This window comes from Rhinolophus hipposideros (genome assembly GCF_964194185.1).
Source record: "Rhinolophus hipposideros genome assembly, chromosome: 2".
In the NCBI taxonomy this organism is placed as follows: Eukaryota; Metazoa; Chordata; class Mammalia; order Chiroptera; family Rhinolophidae; genus Rhinolophus; species Rhinolophus hipposideros.
Genome location: NC_138048.1, coordinates 43055179 through 43076141, shown reverse-complemented (window position 1 = coordinate 43076141; position 20963 = coordinate 43055179). Strand labels below are relative to the sequence as shown.

At 38.5% G+C, this 20963-nt stretch overlaps 1 protein-coding gene across 4 annotated transcripts in view; it reads left to right on the top strand.

The window, feature by feature from the left end:
- LSAMP (limbic system associated membrane protein) overlaps positions 1-19624 on the top strand; it is a 1158269-nt gene extending 1138645 nt beyond the window's left edge. For 2 of the 4 annotated variants that reach the window (XM_081074507.1, XM_081074509.1), the window contains one exon: positions 14890-17145. In XM_081074507.1, the coding sequence (XP_080930633.1) occupies positions 14890-14987 (98 nt within the window). In that variant the 3' untranslated portion in view covers positions 14988-17145. Of the gene's footprint in view, positions 1-8473; positions 8507-14889 lie in introns of all 4 variants that reach the window. The other 2 variants (XM_081074510.1, XM_081074508.1) reach the window with 2 other exon arrangements.
- The last annotated feature ends 1339 nt before the right edge of the window (positions 19625-20963 follow it).

Sequence of the window (20963 nt, the reverse complement as noted above, 5' to 3'; positions counted from 1 at the left end):
GCTGGGAGGTAGCTTTCATTAAATCACTTGACTGGTCTTTACTTCCAACAAGGAGAAAAGGTCAGGACAGTGCCCACAGGTCAGGTGGTCACATTCTAGGCACAAGATTCATAGAAGCCCTTGTTCCTTCTCAGACAGAAACCACGTATCTAGCCCAAATACCTTACTTACTGGATGATTCCAGTAAGTTTAGTTCCTGAGTTTTTCCTAACCTTATGCATATTTTGAGATGGAGCGGCCCAGGGAAACCCCTTTATTAAACTTAGCACCTTGGGCATTCTCTAACATTCGAATTCATTGATTATTAAAAATTAAGCCTCTCAGGTTAAATAAGAAACCCGAAGGATTTGAGAAAGGTGACTTGCGGTAAGAGATTTGATGAAGGCCTTTCTTTGTATTAGGAGTGCTAGATGAGACCGCATTTTCTGGGACAATGCATATTGCCACTGAGCAGAACCCAGAGTTGTTAAAGTCAAATCATGCCCCTCTACTTACTCTACAGGGCAATTACACCAAGCCTGCAGTCAGAAGGACCTCGTAAACCCATATCATACATTTTTTATTGCACTGTCATTTCATGCTGTTAAGACTATGTTCCTTACAGAAATTACACCTCACCTATGGTTTTATGATATGATACCAGCCAACTAAAAAGTGGGGGGAGTAATTCAGCCTTCTTGTAATGATGTCAACCCAAAGCCAAATAATCAGAAACCGATTACTTACTTTCCCCCAGATTTAGAGGGTATTTTTAATGCATTGATTTGTTTTTATAAATAGTTTTCTATTCTGATAATAAATGTTATGCATTTTCATTATAGGAGAACTTGAAAATTTATGAAACTATAAAGAAGAAAATAAAGATCATATATAATCTCTCTCCTCAGAGATAATACCATTAATATGATATAAACAAATGTTTTGTCTGAATGTTTGAGCTGTCAGTGTGCTATAAAATATTGAAGTTAAAACACCTAAACTGTTCTCTATTGTTTGCCCTCTCTGAGGCTGGACATGTTTCTGTGACTGCTCAAGGTCATATCAGAGGCAGGCCCAAAGCAGCTAGCCCTCCTGACCTAAGCCAGGGTTCTCTCCACAGTGACAAACACACTCTAAGCTCTTCCAGGACCCAAATCCAACCGGACTCACTTTAGAAGAGATTTCCTTTGACTCACAAGCGATTTTCATTGTGTCACCTCCAGGATTTCAAATAAGAATCCTCCTTTCAGATGTGGGTGCTCCGACATTCTCTCTCTAAATTGGAGTATTAATATTTTTCCTTTTATAAATTTGTTATTTTGGGGTTTTTTGTTTGTTTGTTTTTTAGTGAGATGACCTTTTATTTTTAAAAAATTTTTTTCTGATTCTGTTTAGTATGGTATATTTGGTTTGTAGGTCGTTCCACTAACAAAAAAAAGTAGTGAATCTCAAATATTTTATTCACGTGATAGAAGGAGAAATTACGTCAGCATTAGTTTTAGTTTGATTTATCCATTCATTCAGCAAAGAGTTATCACCATATGTCCAAGGTGACTACTATCCTGGTTAATCATTCATGTCCCTGATGCACCCCAAAAGAGTGTGAAACATCTGATGTCCATTTCTGGTCACAGTCAATTATAAGAGGAAAAGCCCTTAGAAATATTTGAAAGTAAAGTGTAGGATTTCTTTTTGATCCAAATCTAGCTAAGGTGGGCCAATATTATTTCTCAAAGATTGATGCCGTGCTAAGACTTTTTCATTTTCTAAAACAGTTTGATAAATTCTCTTCATAGTTAGGATACTGGTCCACCTATGAACTGAGAAAACAGATAGAATCTTAAGGTTGAAATTTAAACCTATTTCTCTATTTTGGCTTCCCCGCCCCCTCAACTAGACTCAGAATGATTACTGAGAACATTACTATAGAAATATTAGGAATTACGGTTCCCACAACATTAATGTAGTATGTGGGAGAAAATCAAAACCTCTAACCATCCAAATAGAAATCGCAGACATATCTCTTCCCGTGTCAAAAGAAAAAATAATAATACTTGTAGGTAGAAGCCGCTAATCCATAAAGCCTCGGAGCAGAGTGGAGAAAACTTCGAGAAAGTAATTTATAACTTTCAAAGTGTGGCTTTGAAAATTGAAATAATAAAAATGTTCCCCTTTTAAGCCATTATAATTATAAAGGTTTTAGTTTTTAAAACCTTGGCAAAAAATAAGTCAGAGCACAAAAACCATAAATTCCCGTGGAGGCAACTTACAAGTGTTATTCTGCAAGTCCACAGCGTCAGTGACGGAGGAAGACGTTGAACCAGCGTCAGTGACGTTGAACCTTCTGTTTTGTTTCTTTTGTTAAATGTCTTAATGATGTAACCTCATCCCTCTCTCACTTTTTCCAGGTAACTGGAAAATAAAATCTCTGTTGAATTTGGACCCTCCCTCTCCCCTAAACATGTATTCTTACTAATTCTGGCCCAGAGGGGGGAAAAAAAGTGCCATTACTTATTTTAGTTCTCTAACTAATATGTCATTTTCAAAACCTGTGGCACGTTAGAAGACTGGCCTTAGAAAGAGTTATGCCGTACACAGCAAAAGAGAGAATGTTTCTTTGTTCAAATGGCTGTGAGAGGTTAAAAAAGGAGCTATGTATTTTCAAATAAACACCCTGGAGTTAGAAAAGCTATGCAAACAATATAAACCCCCAAACTCTACATATTTTACATGTGTATGGGAATGAACGCTTACAAGCAGAGAATTAGAGGGAAGTTGTCAAGAGTTAAGAGTCAAAGCACTGAAAATCAGTTATTCTCCTATGGGTTTGTTGTACCCTCATCTCCTCTCCCAGATAGAACTCAAAAAGGCAAAATGCCAAATTGTTCATAAACATAGATATGAAAACTTCCTCAGGTGATAAAAGGGTTACCAAACAGTAAACTCTAGAGTTTCTAATAAAGCATCTCTCATCTTCACAACACTCACTTTAATTTCTGGAGAGAGAGATAGACAGACAGACAGAGAGACAGAGAGAAAGACAAAGAGAGACAGAGAGAGAGACTTAATCATACCACATAATAGGAGATGAGAGGTAAGAGAAAGAATAAATCTTCTGGCTTTTGAATGGAAACGAAGCTTGGATTTTTATTTTCTAAGGTTTAAATTTTCAATAGTCATGCTGGTATTCTGAAATAAAGCTCATCAGCCCTTCAGAAAATTTTCTACCTTCTAGGATTTGGGGACTGATGAAAGGGCCTCCTAGCTCTTTATGGCTTTTCAAATGACTGAATCCCCAACAATAATTTTGTCTTGGCATTAAGTTGTGGTTGTTCCAAAAGGAGAATAGAATCTCCCCTTGCCTAGAATATTAGGTAGGACAGCTCTTGAGGCTTTAATTCAGGGGTGTCCAAATTGCGGCCCGCGGGCCAACTGTGGCCCATGATCCATTGTTAATTGGCCCGCAGCAAATTCCAAAAATATATTTAGTTTACTTAAATAAACCAGGTGAGGCAATAGTACTTCACCTCGAGTGAGTGGCCCAGCTGTTTGTGTATTTTACCACATATGGCCCTTGGTGAAAAACGTTGAAAAAATTTGGACACCCCTGCTATAATTAATTCATTCACTCAGTCATTCATTCATACACTCATTTATTCAGCAAATCTATTGAACACTTAGTCTGTGCTAGAGAAATACTGAGTTTCCCCAAAAATAAGACCTACCCGGACAATCAGCTGTAATGCATCTTTTGAAGCTAAAATTAATATAAGACCTGGTCTTATTTTACTATAAGACCAGGTAATATAATATAATATAATATAATATAATATAATATAATGTAATGTAAAATATAACATAATATAATACAATATAATGCAATACAATACAATACAATATAATATAATATAATATAACATAATACCAGATCTTATATTAATATTTGCTCCAAAAGACGCATTAGAACTGATTATTCGGCTAGGTCTTATTTTCGGGGAAACATGTTAGTGAGCAGAGGCTAAAGTAGAGAAGACCTTGTCTGTGCCAATGAGAGAGGCTGACTTAGCTCTTTTTGATGTAGGTTAGTCTGACAAGGCTGGGTATAAAGAATCTGAAAGTCAAAAGTCAAAGACAGATTAGCATAAATAAATTTGCCTTTTCTAGTATTAAATTCTTTTCCCCATTACCTCCTGTACCCCCTCATTAGGAGCTGAGATCCAGGCTTATGACAATAATGCTTCCAGAGAATACTAGAGCTTTCACTGTGCTAGACTCCCCCAAAGTTTAACCCATTGTATTGCTGCAGTAGATTTATCTTTTTATTCTATTCTTTGGACCTGCACTGCCATGCTTACTTGCTAAGTGTATTTGCTAAAGCAATATGTGGAGAGAAGTTTTCCTTAAAGGCATAAATATCATACGTTTTAGGTATGTTCTAATGAGTGTGTTCAGAGAATGCCTACAGAAATAATATCACTGGCAAGGCAGGATTCTCTCAAGAACTTGAGATCACCTTCACATTAAAAAAGGAAGAATAATTTTTAGTTTTTAAGGATCAAAAGAAATTTTTTTTCTTGTCTGTAAGAATAGGAAAGTCCTTTTTGGAGAGTAACATTTCAGGCCTTGAACATTTTTATTGATCCCATTATTGCCACCTGGTGGACAAAGGTGATTACTTTAGACAGCATATAGAACCATGTCTTAGAATTACCACAAGATGGCAGCACACAACCAGCTTTTCAAAGAGCCAGGCTCAAAATACTAACAATTCCAGATTTTGCTCCTCAAAAGAGAATATTCAATTCCATCAGAAGAGGGAATAGTAGGAAAAAGTAGTACCAAATAAGATCTCAATTTTCTTTTTCTAAAGACAAACGGGATTCCAAGTGTTAAGATCATTAGTATTTCACAAACCAAATTTCATTTATTGCAATAAGGAGGGCTTCCTAAAATTTAAGTGGTAAACTAGTTTGCTTTTTAGAGATATTCCAAATAAACGTGTATTTTATATGAATTTTTGTAATCTTTTATCTACATAGTGTAATATTTTGGCGACACTTTTAAATCCTTCTTTTAATGAGCTCTTTATAATTGATTAGTAGGGGAGTTTGTGTTCTCTCAAGTCCATCTAGAACAGAGACTCTTCCTCAAGCCTGTGCCAGTAACTGGTTAACCCAGGCGCATTGCTAGTTTTCTCCTGACCAAAATGCCACCTCTTCAATCTGCCTCCCTATCACTTCGATGTGGTAGCTTCTCTCAATGTTTTGTTTATCTGTATTGTTGCAGTAGATTTGTTTTATTGTTTTAAATTTCATTCTTTGAACCTACACTGCCATGCCTTACTTGTTAAGATATATTTTTCTCTTTTTCCACTGAACTTTCACTGATAGTCATCTCTAGAAGGTATTTTACCATAAATCTGAGTCTTATTTATTGAACACTTACTATGTGTCTGGCAGCATTCTAAGTACAGTATGATAATTAATTTATCTAATAGATAGCACAGATTTATAAGAAGCATATTAATTAAATCGATTTTACAGATGATGAAACTGAGGCAAAGAGAAGTTAAGTGATTTTTTCCTAACTTAAGCAGAATCATTGGTCTTTCTGCCTGCCCAGTTTCCTGAACAATTGCTTGCAATTATTCCCATGAGGCCTATGGAGCAGAGGAAACCAAGCGTTCTTTACATGAAGATGGTCCCATCATGGATCCAAGCCCCTTTGGGTGAAGGGCAACACTCTATGACCTTAAGGGGCCCTTATAAATTCCAAATAATAATAAGCCAACAGGCTTAACTGAAGAAAGAAGGGAAGTTGTGCTTCACACCAGGGCAGAGCCAAACTCTCCCCAGTCAATACTGAAGCACTTCAATGTGCCAGGTGTAACCCTAGAGTTATATAGGCTATCGTTATGTAACCTTACTTTCATAAAAATACCAGAGGTATATTGGGGAATAATGAACAGGGTTCTACCTGGAGAACTGGGAACTCTGAATTTCAGTCTTGGCTCTGTCTCCTGCTATGTGAACTTGGGTAACTGATTAGCCTCTCTGGGCCTGTTTCCTCATATTATGATGAGCACATTCTCTATAGTGCCGGTTCAACCATTTTTAAAGCAACGTGTTGATTTCAAAAAAATTCAGAGCTAGTATTGTACAAGAAAACAAGTGGCAGTATGTTTAATACACAATTGAAACATCAGTGTGGTCAACAGGTAGAGACTGGTGTTTTATACATTGATGGAATCTGGCTTCACTTCTGGGGTGAGAGTGACATTAGTTGCTGGCTTCTGCTGAGAGAGGAGCAGAATTCTCCCTCCATTATTCTGTATGGACTTTTATATAGAAGACTTCCGTTATTTCTGCAAGTAATGGACGAGCTCTTCAAGAAGAGAAGGGCAGGTGCTGATGACTTTGAGCATCTTCAGAAGTGTACCTGGAGGTCCATCAGCAATCCTGATACAAAAGAACATTCATACGGAACTGCCTCTGCCCCCCACATCTGACCAGTGCAGGGAAACTGTCCTTACGTGTAGACACAGCTTGCTCTTACACATAGCCTGGCTGACACCTGTTTTGCTAATGCTGACTTATAGCCAAACATTTTCAGGACTTCAGACCAGGACTGTGCTGCTCTTCTTATAGCCATCATAAGAATGCCAGAAAACATCAGCATGCTATTGGAGGGCTTCTATTTGTGACCTGCTTTGGATGGACAAATGAACAATCTACAAGAGTTGAGAGGAATAAGTTGCACTGATCCTCAGAAACTTTGCAGATCTGATTCTGTGCTCAATCAGAGAATAAAGAATTTACCTACTCAGATACTCTGTTGTTTTAACAGAGTCTCAGACCCACTGTTAGGAGAATGCTTGGCGTATATTTACTTTTCTCATATTTCAACGATTCTAAATCTTCCATTTTGGCTCATTGAGCATTCAGATTGCCTTCATGCATTGGCTGGCCTACAACAGGGAACAGGAACAGACACAGCCTCTGCTTCCATAGAACTCTCAGTCCAGTAGTGAAGACAAGCATTAACCAAAACTTCAGACAAATGTATTTGAAATTGAAACTGAGATGAGTGTTACAAAAGAGAGCAGAGCTTATAATAAAGGGACTTAACTTTACCAAGGAGACTCACTTTCCTGTGGAAGTTATAACTGAATTCTGAAGGATGAGTGGAATTTCTAGTAGAGATATCTTTGGGCCGTAGGCCCTGCGATACCATGGAGAATAAAGGAAGGCTTCTGGGCTGGGATGCAGAGATAATAAACGTTGATAAAGCTGGAGAGGTGAGGTGCAGAGTCACAGAAGCCATGCTAAGAATTTTGTTGTTTATCCTGGAAGCCATAAGCAAGCATTAACAAGTTTCAAGCAGGACAGTGAGGTGACTAGATGTCTAATTCAAAAGGCTCTCTTTGTCTTCAGAGTCCAGTCACTTTACTTCCTTAATGAAAGCATGTTATCCAAGGATGCAAGGAGAAAAAAAGGTCCAGACCCCACAGCCATGGTTTGGGCTCCTATATCTGACCAACCATTCACTTGGTCCTGAGATTGAAAGTGGCATCCTACAAAAATTTTCCGTGTTAACTTCTAAAACTCTAAAAATATTACGGTTTAATTGATAAGGATGTTTAAAAGGGAATACAGTATTTGACCTATATGAGCTCTTCTAATTCTGAGATTTATTAATATGTTCAACAAATATTTAGTGAACACCTACTGCATGCCAGGCTCTAATTGAGGCACCAGGGATATAATGGTTGATGAGACATATCCACTGTTGCTACCTCTGAAGCACATATTCTAATATAGAAGATAAACTAAATAAGCAAGCAAGTAAATGTATAACATGATGCCAAGTGCTATTAACATTAGTAAATCAGGATAGAGGACTAGAAAGTAATAGAGGGTACCATTTTTCATAAGGTGATGGGCAGTCCTTCCTGGGTTGGTAATATCTTAGCAGAAATCTGAATAAAGTGACTGAGTGAGCCATTCAGAGATCTGGGGGAAAAACTTTCCAAGCAGGTGAAACAGCAAGTGCAATAGTTTTAAAATTGGAATGGATTTAGCATGTTGGATGAAAAGCAAGAAGGTCAATTGGCTTGAGTGTAGCAAACCAGGGGCAAAATGGTAGGATGGTGTTGGGAGCCAGACTCATTCTATCATTCCACTAAATTGCAGTCAAGAGTTCTTTTGCATATCATACTCAGAGTTCTTATATGTGTCTACACACATGTAACATCAAGTATTTGTAGTTGCAAATTGATTTTGCCACCTCCAGCTGCACATTTGTTCCAACAAAACACTCTCTTTCCATGTGCCTTTCTTTCAATCTCTACCAATATGTGTTCCTATTAGAATGCTCTTTCCTTTTTTTCTCTCATTCTCTTTTCAGTGGAGAGTACCAGACTCCCTTTGTGTTTATTCTCAATTGATAAAGAATTTTTTGTCTTTTTTTGTTTTGCTAAATGTTTCTTTTTTAGAAATTGGCACCACCGTGCACTTCAAGCAAAAAGGTATGGTTCTTATTTCTGATTACCTTTTATATGTTAGAATTAAAATTTCACAGTAATGTGTTGGGGTCTTACGCCATGGAGTTTATTTCATCTCAACAATTTGTGATAATAATTTCCTTAACACATTTGCCACTATTTTTCCGAAAACTGTGAACTTTTTTGTCTCAGAAATCTTCTGGCTGAACCCATGACTACTATATTGATTTAGACAGTTACTTGTTTTTAAATCTCTGGGACTGAGCAAGTTACCACAAACACACACACACGTTCCTTATCTTAAGCATCTCTGGTTAATTCTTGTAGAGCTGCACTTTTGGAAATATTCACTGCTCAATGACAGGGCTCTCAGGAGAGATATAGAGCCTACTTTACCACCCATTGTTGGTTATTCAAGTAGATACATTTGCTAAGGGAAATAGAGCAGGGTCTCCTAAAATGAAACATTTGAGCATTTAATACTCCCTCCTGCCTCCGCGTTCTCCCAGGTCTTCAACCTGCGGTAGCACACCCAGGCTGCTGGGATCTCCCACGAATTGCCCTTTTGTGCTAGCCATGCAGCATGTAATTCACATACTTTTTCCTACAAAGACAGTGACATCAGGTCAAAGCTTCATGAAATGGATCCTAAGACGCCAACACCAATTCTAAGGTGCCCTCTTTGTAAGTCCAACAGAAATCCCTAACAGTGACTGTCTCTAGACCACAGCCACAGAGGAACCTGGCTGACCAGACACTACCCTCGTGGCCACCCATCTTGGATCAGTAATTGTCTCATATGAAGATGTCTTCTTCTTTGAACCTCAAAGGAGATGAGACAACCAAGATCATTATCAATAGTGAAAACCTGTTCTTGTGGGATGTAAACTCCACCAGTGACCAAAAGCCACAGAGATTATGGATATTTTGTTGCTGACTCTCAGGAAAGGGCCAGCAGCACTTTATGTCCTGCTCTAGCAAGCCTTCACAGAGGGCCACAGAGAAGACGCAATCAAAAATATATACATAGGACCAAGATCATTTGGGGAAGAAGGTATAAATTGCTGTTCTCTTCAGCCCTTCTCTCCCCGGTACTATGATTATCAATTATATTAGAATTTTAAATGGCTAGTAGTAATGGAGCATATGATACCTCAGGGCTTTGGTATGAATGGAGAAACAGGGCATAGGGTCTTGTTTGTTTGTTTGTTTTGTTTTGTTTTGTTTCAAAGACCATTGAGATAAATTCCTAGTGTCTCCCAAAGGAATTCTAAGTATTGGCCGAAAATTTCAGAATATTGCATGCCAAAGTATTTGATGCTGTTTTGATGAAAAAATGTGATAATTGCACTTCACTGTGAGAATACTTCAGCCTTACCCAAGACTCACTTTATAGAAAGGGGAGAAAATTACATAAATAATTATGTAAGAGTTTCCTGAATTTAATTCTAAGACACAGTGCTCAAATAAATCAATATATTTCGTTTTCTAATCTACTCCAGCCTGGAGATTATAGTACAGGATTTAATCCCCAATTCATTCACCCAGAGCAAGTGGTACTTGCTGAAAATAGACAGTAGGTGGCGCCAAAGTCAGTTTTATCAGGTTTCCTTTAAACGTGGATTCTCAGGACAGGTACGTGCCTTAGTCTGGGCATCTAGATAATCTCTAAGATTTGGTTGAAGATTATTTTTCTCCTTCACTTAACAATTGTTTTGTATATTATTTATATTTTTGTTTTATTTTCAGTCAGTCAGCCCTTGGTAATTCTAAAAAAAATTCAAATTTAAACTTTCCTGGCCTTTCTTCTTTTGTTGTATGGCTGAATAAAATTACGATGGGCCTCGGTTCCTTAGTATCTGAAAGGAACGCCCAAGGATCACTAAGGGTGTGACTAATGATTATTTTGAATAAATTTAGTCCCCAATCCAGGAAATGGGCCCTAAGTGCTCAGGAGAAGCCACAGAAATGTGTGGGCTAGGTTTGAGTCACAAAGTGTCTCTAAGCGCATGCTCTCTAAAGCAGGTGTTGAAAATTACTTGTCTTTTCTTGGAGATTTTACGGAAAGATTAATCAATTGGCTCCGCATCCTGAATTAGATTTGTAGTGTAGAGACTGCCAAAAAATTCTCGTATTCCGCAATTTCAGGATGTTTTATCAATCTTGTCCTTAATCACAAAACCCCTTTTTAAGCCTTGTCTTGAAAAAGTGCAGTCCAGCATTTACCATCATACAGCCTCACGTGTGTTGACTCAAGATTTCCAATCTTGCTGCAGCTGAATTTTGCCCCTTCAGGTCAAACGTGAAAAGCCTTGACCCAATTCATCAATTCATAAACCAGTGCCTTTGATTGAGGTATTCTGTGCGTTTCTGTAATCTAGCCAGCTGTAGTTAATAACAATAACGCAGATTCTACCATTTATTGGATGTTTACTAGATACCATGCGTATAAGTGTGTGCACACACACATATAGAAAGACCAAGATATGGATTTTATCTGTTACATGAAAAACATGTAGCAGTTTTTGAGTTGTGGTTGTATTTGCCCATCTATTCTTAAGGCTAATTTATGTTTGCCGACTCTTGCTTTCATTATATCTGTCGGTATATAAAAGCACTTGCTGGGCCTGGCCATCTGCTGTGGAAAATAAGATTTATCATTTGCATTTCCACAAATAAGCAGAAATTTCATAACTATGAACCAAGATATAATTAATGATTCTGCTGATTATTTTTCCCTGAAATGGCCATTAACTGAAGTAGTCTCTATGCAGTCATGTATATGTAACTATAATTGCATACACACTTGTGATCATTTCCCAACTATCACCCTTGCATTTTTTCAAGACTGTTTACTCTCAGAACCAATTGTGAAAAGTGCAAGTCCTATAAGCACATCAAATAGCTTATATGAGAGCACTTCATAAATAGTAATTCATAGAGATGAAAATATCCTTAACAGAGCCATGAAATGCACTTCAAATATTTAATAATTCTATTAAGGATAAAGTTAAAGATTATTAACACAATCATATACTGGGATTCCCTATGTGTAAAACAGACTAGCATGTAAAAGTAATAGAAATTCTCAATTATGTGTATGAACAAAACAATAATACTTGTGTATATCATGTGTTTATGAGTATGCATATAACATGTATTTTCTTTGTATCCATGTATATGTATGTGTGTATGTATACATACATTAGCAAGAATGTTATATATTGAACATGTTTAGCTTTATATATTGTATTTTACAATGATAAAATTTTTGCTTTCTCACTATTTACTGCCCCTCAAAGAAAATGATAAGATTACTAAGCTTTTTAGACTTCCCCAGGCACCAGTCAACTCCAAGATGTCTGAAAGAAAATCTAGCCTTCCCAGCACTGAAAATGAGACCCTGTTTCCCTGAAAATAAGACCTAGCCGGACAATCAGCTCTAAAGCGTCTTTTGGAGCAGAAATGAATATAAGACCTGGTCTTATTTTGCTATAATATAACAGTGGGTCTTTAATATAATATGACATGATATGATATGATATATGATATGATATGATATGATATATAATATAATACAGGGTCTTATATTAATTTTTCCTCCAAAGGACACATTAGAGCTGATTGTCCGGCTGGGTCTTATTTTCGGGGAAACACAGGAAAAAGGAAATAGGTAGAATTAGACTCTTTCTGAAAACCTTCTGTTTCACAGTATCCCTGGAGCAAAACAAAAATCAATTTTGCTTAACACTATATGGCTTCAATTTGCGTGTAGTCTTTCTCTGTTTCAGAAGCTTCGCTGACACACTAATTCAAAAAATGTACCACAGAGCCCATACCATCTAAAGCATATAGAGGAACCTAAAATGATAGGGAATCACATGGCCATAAGTCCAGAAGCCCTGGGAAGCTGCCATTAAAAGAGCTTAAAGGTCCCAAAATGCCAAAAAAGGCAGGGGTGGGGGACAAAGAGGGGTGGATTAGAAGGGCCATTGAGCTAAGACTTCGAACACCTGGATTCTAGTGCCTGGTCCACAATTACTAATCAGGTGCCTTATGTAGGATTCACGATCTTCTTGAACCTTAATTCCTCATGAAGGCATGAACCTGAAGGTAGCGAAATTGCCTTTTTATTAATATGATTTTATAGCCATTCAGAAATTCAAATTGATTGAATATTTAAATTCTTAATCTGTATTTCCAGAGCTTTACATATAATGAAGCTCATTTTACACTATATGCTGTTTGAAGTTTGTATGTATTCATATTTTTATATTAAGAAATATTTTTAATATCCTCAAGAAGTTTTCTAGTCAAAATATTCTACGGACTATGGAAAACATTTTTAAAAATTTTTTATTGGGGAATATTGGGGAACAGTGTGTTTTTCCAGGGCCCATCAGCTCCAAGTCATTGTCCTTCAATCTAGTTGTGGAGGGCGCAGCTCAGCTCCAAGTCCAGTCGCCATTTTCAATCTTTGATTGCAGGGGGTGCAGCCCACCATCCCATGTGGGAATTGAACCGGCAACCCTGTTGAGAGCTCATGCTCTAACCAGCTGAGCCATCAGGCTGCCCCTCCAGAAGCTCAGCTGCAGCTCGTTGACTTCAATCTAGTTGTAGAGGTCTCAGCTCACTGGCCCATGTGGGAATCGAACCCGCAACCCTGTTGTTCATAGCTTGTGCTCCAACAAACTGAGCCATCTGGCCGCCCCAAAAACATTTTTTTAAAGATAATGAATGCCTTCAAGTTGTTTCACTTGTTCTAGCTATTGTTTTAAACAAACCCAAATTCCTTTTACCCCGTGTTCAATAAGAGACTCATCGGCAGCCCTTCAGTGGGTAACTTCACTGTGCAGTAGTGACAGGCAAAAACTCTGGATCCAGCACCCGGGGTCAAAATCCGAGTTCCTCTACTTACTAGCTGTAGAAACTTGTGCAATCGAGTTAACCTCTCTCTCTGCCTCTGTTACTTTCCTGTAAAACGGGGCTCATTGCAGTACCTGCATCGTAGCATGGTTGTTTGTATGCTTCTATTTGTAAAGTGTTTATAACGGCACACTGTACTAACAGCTATATAATTGTTTGCTGGTTTCATTTGGTTGTTGCTTTTACTATTTACATAAAACATAGTTTAGGAGAACATTCTTGAATTCAACATTTTTCCTGTTATTTGTTGACAATTTTGGCAACATTCACATACCAAAGGATGTTTCTTCTGTACTTACAAACCGTCATAGGTTTAAACACACACACACACGCACACACACACACATGCACACACACACTCATTCACACACATTAATATGTGTGCCCCCAAAACTAGTGACCTATAATTACTATCACACTGATCTCTCTTTTGAACGTCATCATCTAAGCATTCAGCCTTAAATCATAAAGTCTTTGTTGTGCAAATTACTAATTATTTTCTTCTTTTAATGGATCGATATGAGTAGAATTATACAAAAGGAGAAAATGGAACAAGCAAAGGCATAGGAGACAAGCTCTTCAGATCTACATTTTTTGCCCCAATCCTTCTCTTTCTGTCAACACACAGATCCCTTCTCCACTTTCCTCTCTATTTCAACCTCCCTCTTGGATCTACAGCCCTACACGCCAAATCATGTCCACATGAGGAAAACTAGGGTGGCAGTGGGCAACACACAGACAGCCCCTCCATGTTGAATTCTGGGCAAGTTCAAGTCTCAGTTTGGGCCTGCCTCTTAACCTCTCTGGGCTTGTTTGTTTGTCTTCTGTTTTTGTTGTTTTGGTTGCCTTTGCTTTTGATTTTTAATGTGTCAAATAAAGAGTTTACACCAGACGATCCCCTGCTGCCTCTTAAGACTCTACAATGAGTTGACTTATTTTCCACCTTGCAGCTAAGGTGCCACCCAGTCATACATATTACTTTGAAACAATTTCTCTCCCCATAGCCAATAAATAATTACTGCTTTCCCCCTGAGAAACAAGAGAGTCACAGATTGGTTCCATGTTTTATTGATGGAGACGCTGTGATGAATCGGCTGGAGGAGCCCGTGTCTGTCTGCTGAAGGACTCGCGCCAATGCTTGGAATCTTAATGAGTTCTGGCATCCCTATGCAGAGCAGAGCGTGCAAGAGGGGGCTGGTCCTCCATCAGACACATCAGTGATAGCCAGTGCCGGGCCTTCTCAGATGAGAGTGCTTTGTATTCAGAGGAGTTTCAACCAGTGATACCCCTTGAGATACTTATAGCTTAAGGAGAAGGATTTATGAAAGATGGTGAGCCCTTTTGGGGCTATACGTAAGGACGCCAACTTTGAGGCACTGGTACCTGGCCTGGTCTTACCTCTGATACCATCAGCAGTCAGCCGTAACAGAGTGGGCCAGATGTAACCATTCTCTTTTCTCTCTCTCTCTTTTGTGCTACAGGACCTGGGTCGGTGAGAGGAATAAACGGATCCATCAGTCTGGCCGTACCACTGTGGCTGCTGGCAGCATCTCTGCTCTGCCTTCTCAGCAAATGTTAATAGAAAAAACATTTTAAAATAATTTAAAAAAAACACACAAAAATGCGTCACACAGGATACAGAGAGAGAGAGAAAGATAGAGAGAAAGAGAGAGAGATGGGGGGTAGACTATTTCACAACTTTGTGTGTTTATAAATAAAGGGGGAAATAAGAAAATGAAGGAAAAAATACAACATTTAAAATAATATTAGTCCTTCAATAAACATTTGAGTATAATTCAGGGTGGGAAAAGTTCCAGCAGGATATGTGTATATCTAAGCAAATGTATGTTGTGTAAAGACTACATCATGGTAAGGACATACAGATGTTGTAAAAATAAGACAAGTGAAGAAGCACCAGATAGATATTAACCCCCCCACACACACACTTTATCCTTCCTTCATCCTTTTTCATCTGTAAGGAAAGAAAAAATAAGGTCTTGCCTTTGGTGTTTATAGTTCCATCATCTTTTTATTCTGTTTTTCATTTGAGCTGACTCGTAGCCATTTCAGACTATCAGTGTCATCCAAACTGGAGTCCTGTGTTCAGCCTTTATCTGGCTTCCTTGCCTCCACTATCTCCCCAACTTTTAAGACTATGTCCTCACCCTCCAGTGTGTTCTATCTCCCCCTCATCCATCCCAGATATTCCCTTTTTATCCCCTCCCCTACCCCCACCCCCACCACTTCCCTTCACTCCCACCACCTCCCTTAGCACTAGTCATGCCGCAAATGCTAGGAAGTGCCATTTTAATTTTCTCCACTGTACGTGCGTGCTCACGTTTCTCGCTCTCACGTGGGTGTACATGTGTGTGAGCGTGTGTGTCTCTCTCTAAAGCATGCCAAGGGAATGGTCCATGTGTACATAGACTCGTGCTGTAGATACTGTCCCGCATTGTAATTGTGAGACGCGGCTGTGACAAGTTGCTGGGGGACATGGTGGGGTAGGAGGCAAGGAGCAGAGTCCCTCCCCCGATCCATGGCTGTCACATGACATCAGTGTGTATTCAAACCAAGCTGTGCCCCTTCTAAGGGCAGAACCTCATATTCCTTCTAGTCCAATCATCAGAACCCAGTCGAGAGTCACTCAGAATATCACTGTAAATGCAAGTGCCTACTAGTGATGGGGTGAGCAGACAGTAGACAGAATCAGTGACGTGGATGACCTAGGAGAGAAGGTTTCTGAGTTCACACTTGTTCCATGAGTCAGGGATTCATAGATTTTTCTGGCTGGTTGCAAGCTTGGTCCTGCCCTGCTGCAGGAGTGAGTAGCATGTGTTGAGTAAATCCCCAGAAGCAGGACGGCCTCCAAGTGTTAATTCCCAATTAAAGCATGAGGAGCCGCGTGGAGATCCTAAGCAGCCCTGTTTTGCCCCCTCCCTGATCTTCAAATAACACTGCATTTGCCCCATGGATTCCCCTGAGCAGAGATTGTTTCCTATTTCAGAGAAAATACAGTGAGAGGGAGAGAGGCAGGAAAATTGGACAGATGCCCAGGTCCCTACTCATCTTGTAGAGATACTGTCGGAGCTCTAATACAAAGTGCTAACCATAACACACAGGAATCCACTCCTGTGCTCCTTTGCAGATTTTTGTCCTAGTGTTTTAGGCCAATACTTTATTTGGTTGCCCACATTATCTCCCTTCTGTTCCACTGATGGTGTTTGCAGCACCATTGTTCATTATCATAGGCCAGGCCACTAGGAATGTCATGATATTCCACTTTCCTTGCTCACTTTTGGCTTCTAGTCTCCTGGAAAAGATACAGTGGGGGATATGATGTTTACGTGTACCAGAGTCATCTTGCCACTAACACTGAAATACGACTTAGTTTCTTAACCAAGAGAGCTGGGAAACTTGTAATAATCTAGACAGAAGTTGTATGTGTACCACAAAGCTTGGCATCAGCACAACACCAGAAGGATTTTCCTTAGGGAAGGCCTTGCAGAGAGAGCTGTCTCTATGTGTGTAGATATTTTTGTCAGGAAACCAACCATTGCTTTTGCTTGGACTATAGGAGGCATTGGAAGTGGCTCAGTTTATAAAAGGACAGAGGATTATTTTTGAGGTCATAAATTGAAAGTATTTTAGCAGAGCCAAATATGGTACTTCACCAAGTTTTGGAATCTGAAAAACAGCTGTCATGTGATATAAAACAAGAAACTTCATAACTGCAAACCAAAAAAAAAAGGAAGAAAGAGAAGAAGCAAGGAAGGAAGGAAGGGAGGGAGGAAAGAAGGAAGGAAAGAAGAGAGGCAGAAAGGAAGAAAATCTGCAATTTCTCTTGATATATTTTATTAACTGAAGTCTCTTTGTAATGAGTCTCGTCTTTGAACGTAATGATCTCCTTGATGAGCAGCTCTTTTAAAAGCTCTTCTAGGGGTTTCTATTGTTTGTTTTAGAAGTTCATTACCAGCCTTCTTTTATGATTTTGCAGTTTAGACAATTGAGCTTGGGGATTGGTTATTTGTGGCAGGTCCTGGCATAGAACAGGTAGCTACTAAAATGTAGTGACGGTGAGCCATAGTCCTATTCAGCATCAATTTTTGACAATCAGAGATTTCTCTAACAGTCTAGTCTTCTTCGTATAGGATTAAAGTTTATCATCCTTGATGATAAATATTTCCCATTAATCAAAGAACCAGCCACATCCTTAAGCGGAAGCTTTAGAGAAGTGCAGCTAATTTAAAGATATATAAGAAGAGAAAAGTAACAGGAGTTAATTCAGTTTAGTATCAGTTTCAGGAACAGATCCTGGTGGCATGTCACAGATTTTAAGCATACATCTAGATTTCTTATTGTCTCCACCCTATCATAAGGACAAGGTGTTCGTTTTATGGAAGGTGATTCTCCATTGAAAGGAATGTCTTTGCCATGTCAGCACCATTTGTTCCCTGAGTTTTAATATGATGGACCATATATTAAACATAATTAAACATATATTGAATATTGTGGTGTTTGCATATATCTCTGGCAGGATCTGGAAATGTTAAAAATTTGTCCGGGCTCCTGTTTCACAGCAAACATTGACCTCAGAAATCTCATAGGTTTGAGAATGTCTCTAAGCAATGCAAAGAATGGAGGAGACCATAGTTTGGAGAAAGGTCAGGAAAAAGGTAGGAGCCGGAGGACTGTCACCAAGCAATTGCATCTGAGCATGGGACTTCTTTGAATTTAATTCATCATATTGCTATAAATCCCCTCAAGTATCTTGTCCACTGTTAAAGCTTAAAACTCTGCACTGAAAAGAACCTACTGTGCTCACTTCGGCAGCACGTATACTAAAATTGAAAAGAACCTACTGGTTGTAAACAATACACTGAGAGGCATGAAATGCATCAATTAATCTGGATGGCTAATATATGTAATGTTCTTTGTACGCGAAATGAAACTTCAGCCTTCCTCAAAGAAAATCCTTAGACTCCATATGCAGTTAAAAACGCAGAAATGACCTGACCCAGGGCACTTCCTGAAGAAGGAGACCTAATCCTAGGTTTCACAACTGCAGAATTATGTCCTCTGTACCATTGTTCACCAGAAGGTTTTGCCTTGGAGGAACAGTCTTATTTGTGTTAAGACATAAATTCCCTCTTCCTGAAAAGAACTGGCGCTTAGGGAAAAGTCATTGAGTTTTCTGTTGGGAAGACTTGTCCCACTGATCTTTGCCTTCTCTTCCAAGTCAGACAGACTTCTCCCTTCCCATGGGCATTTTTCCACTACATCGTCATACAACTGGGGCTATTCATAGAGACCTTGTAAAAGAACTCGTGATTTTCATGTTCTTGGAGGACAGAAACAAAACTCTGTTTCTCCTCCAAAAAATGGACTTACCTCCTTTGCACACCAAAACTAAACTCCTCAGCATGAAATTGTATCTGAGTTATCACCTACCGAGTTGTTAGCTTCTTAACTAATCCAAAGCCTTGGTTTCCATCCCCAGGTTGGTTGTGGTTTCACTGTTTCTATTGGCTTGTCTCCCCGAATTTTTCATTTTGTTTTTTGCAGGCCTTGAATGACTTGTGGAAAAATAATATATATATGTGTGTGTATGTATTATTTTTAATCTTATCTTTACAGATGCTATATTTACAATATCATATGTACTATAAGACAAATCTAGATAAATGGTTGAAACTTAAAAGGAAGAAAAGTACTGAATTTGGTTTAGAAAAAAGAGCTATGCTTCATTTAGAAAGATATGGAGCCCCACTTTTTCCATTTTGTAATTACTTGTTTAAAAGAATTTGCTTATGGCCCATGCTCCATGGGATTAACCATGGCCTTATTTACTCTTCATCTTCATCAACTTTTAGCTTAGATTCCGTCTTAGTTCCCAATAACTATCATTTTTTATAGAAGTGTATCTGTAATGCTATAGCTGACATAATAAAAACTGCTATTATTTTGAGACAGATGTTAAATATACCACAAAATAGTGAGATAAGACCCTGAGTTAAGAAATACAAATCAATTTAGAAAGCCTCCTTCTTTCTTACATATTTAAACTATTTCTCCTTGAAAGACTGCATTTGCCCCAGTGATATAAATTTTCCATCACGGCTGGCATAATATCTGTAAACTTCTCCCTAAATGCCAAATGGAGTTTACATTTATGTGCATACTAATGGAAGAGAAGTAAACTATTCTCATTTGCATGTAGCTATGTTGTCAAATGTGGCCAACTGAAATTCAGGAAAGAATTTTTCACCCAGCAATGTACATCACTTTCCTCCTGGTAAGGAAGCTGGTGTTAACATTCGGTTTAGGTTTAACATTTACACCAGTGCAAATGTTTATGGATATTATGGGAAGCTTACTTTAAAATCTTGATTTCTGTTCAGCACATTTACATACTGTGTGCTGATTAATAAATTAGGCACCAATCATGTATAAATCAATGTAAATCACTCGTTTATGTACATAATATAAACTATGTAAACTTCAGTTTTCAAGCAAGGCCCAAGTTCAGCTAAACCTGTGAATCTTAAAGAAAAAAATAAAAAATGAAATAAAAATAAATTAAAAACAAAGCATTTCACAGGTTGGAATGGGAAGAAGCATCACTAATGGTCCAAATTTGAGGTTACCTCAACAAAAGGAAGCAGACCCACAGGAACTGTCATATCCTGCCCAAGTCACAGGTGCCCAAGGAACTTCTTTGTTCCTTCAGGACCTAAGTGGAGTTTCTCCCAACTGTTTCCACAGTTGTCTCACCTGACCCCAAAACAAGGGAAATGATGAGACAGGGAGGAAGAAGTTTTCAGGGCTCACGTGTCGGGTGCATCAACCCCCAGATGTCTTCTTGTTACTTACCAATAGCTCCAGGAAAGTCACCTACTCCTGGATGAGAAAAATATTACTCAATTTTTATTCTCCACCCAACAAGGACTTTGGGAAAGCTTCTTTGTCATCTTAATCCTAAGAAAATATGGGCTATAAGAGATATGTTGTATCTCTGAGAAATATTTTGCTAAGTCACCTTAGGAAATAACTACTTTTATTTAACTGAAAGACCTATATTTCTACATATCTATCCTGAATATTGCAAATGAGGACAGAATCATTTCAATTGGGAGTGTCTCTCTCAGGAACATTCTCTTGGAGCCTTTTTTGAAATGTCTGATGTGTTTACCAGAATGACATATAGATGTGTTTTCTACAATCTGAACAACTGCTACAGAAAGAGTCATCAAAGAGACGATTTCAGGGACTACATGAATTTTCTGCAAGGACTGTTACAGAAAGAAATTTAGGTCAAATTCACAGTATACTTAATATATACTCCTCTAACCCAGACCAATGACAGCTTTAAAAGTGTACTGGATTGGGAGTCAGGAGAATTGGGTTCTAGCCCTGGATCTGGCCACAGAAAAGCTATATAATCTTAGGCAATTCATTTAACCTTTCTGACTCTTGGCTTTCTCATCCAGAAAGAGAGGGATTTGGGTGACATCTCTAAAATCTTGGTCAACTCTAATCTCTCTGATTCTGAATAAGA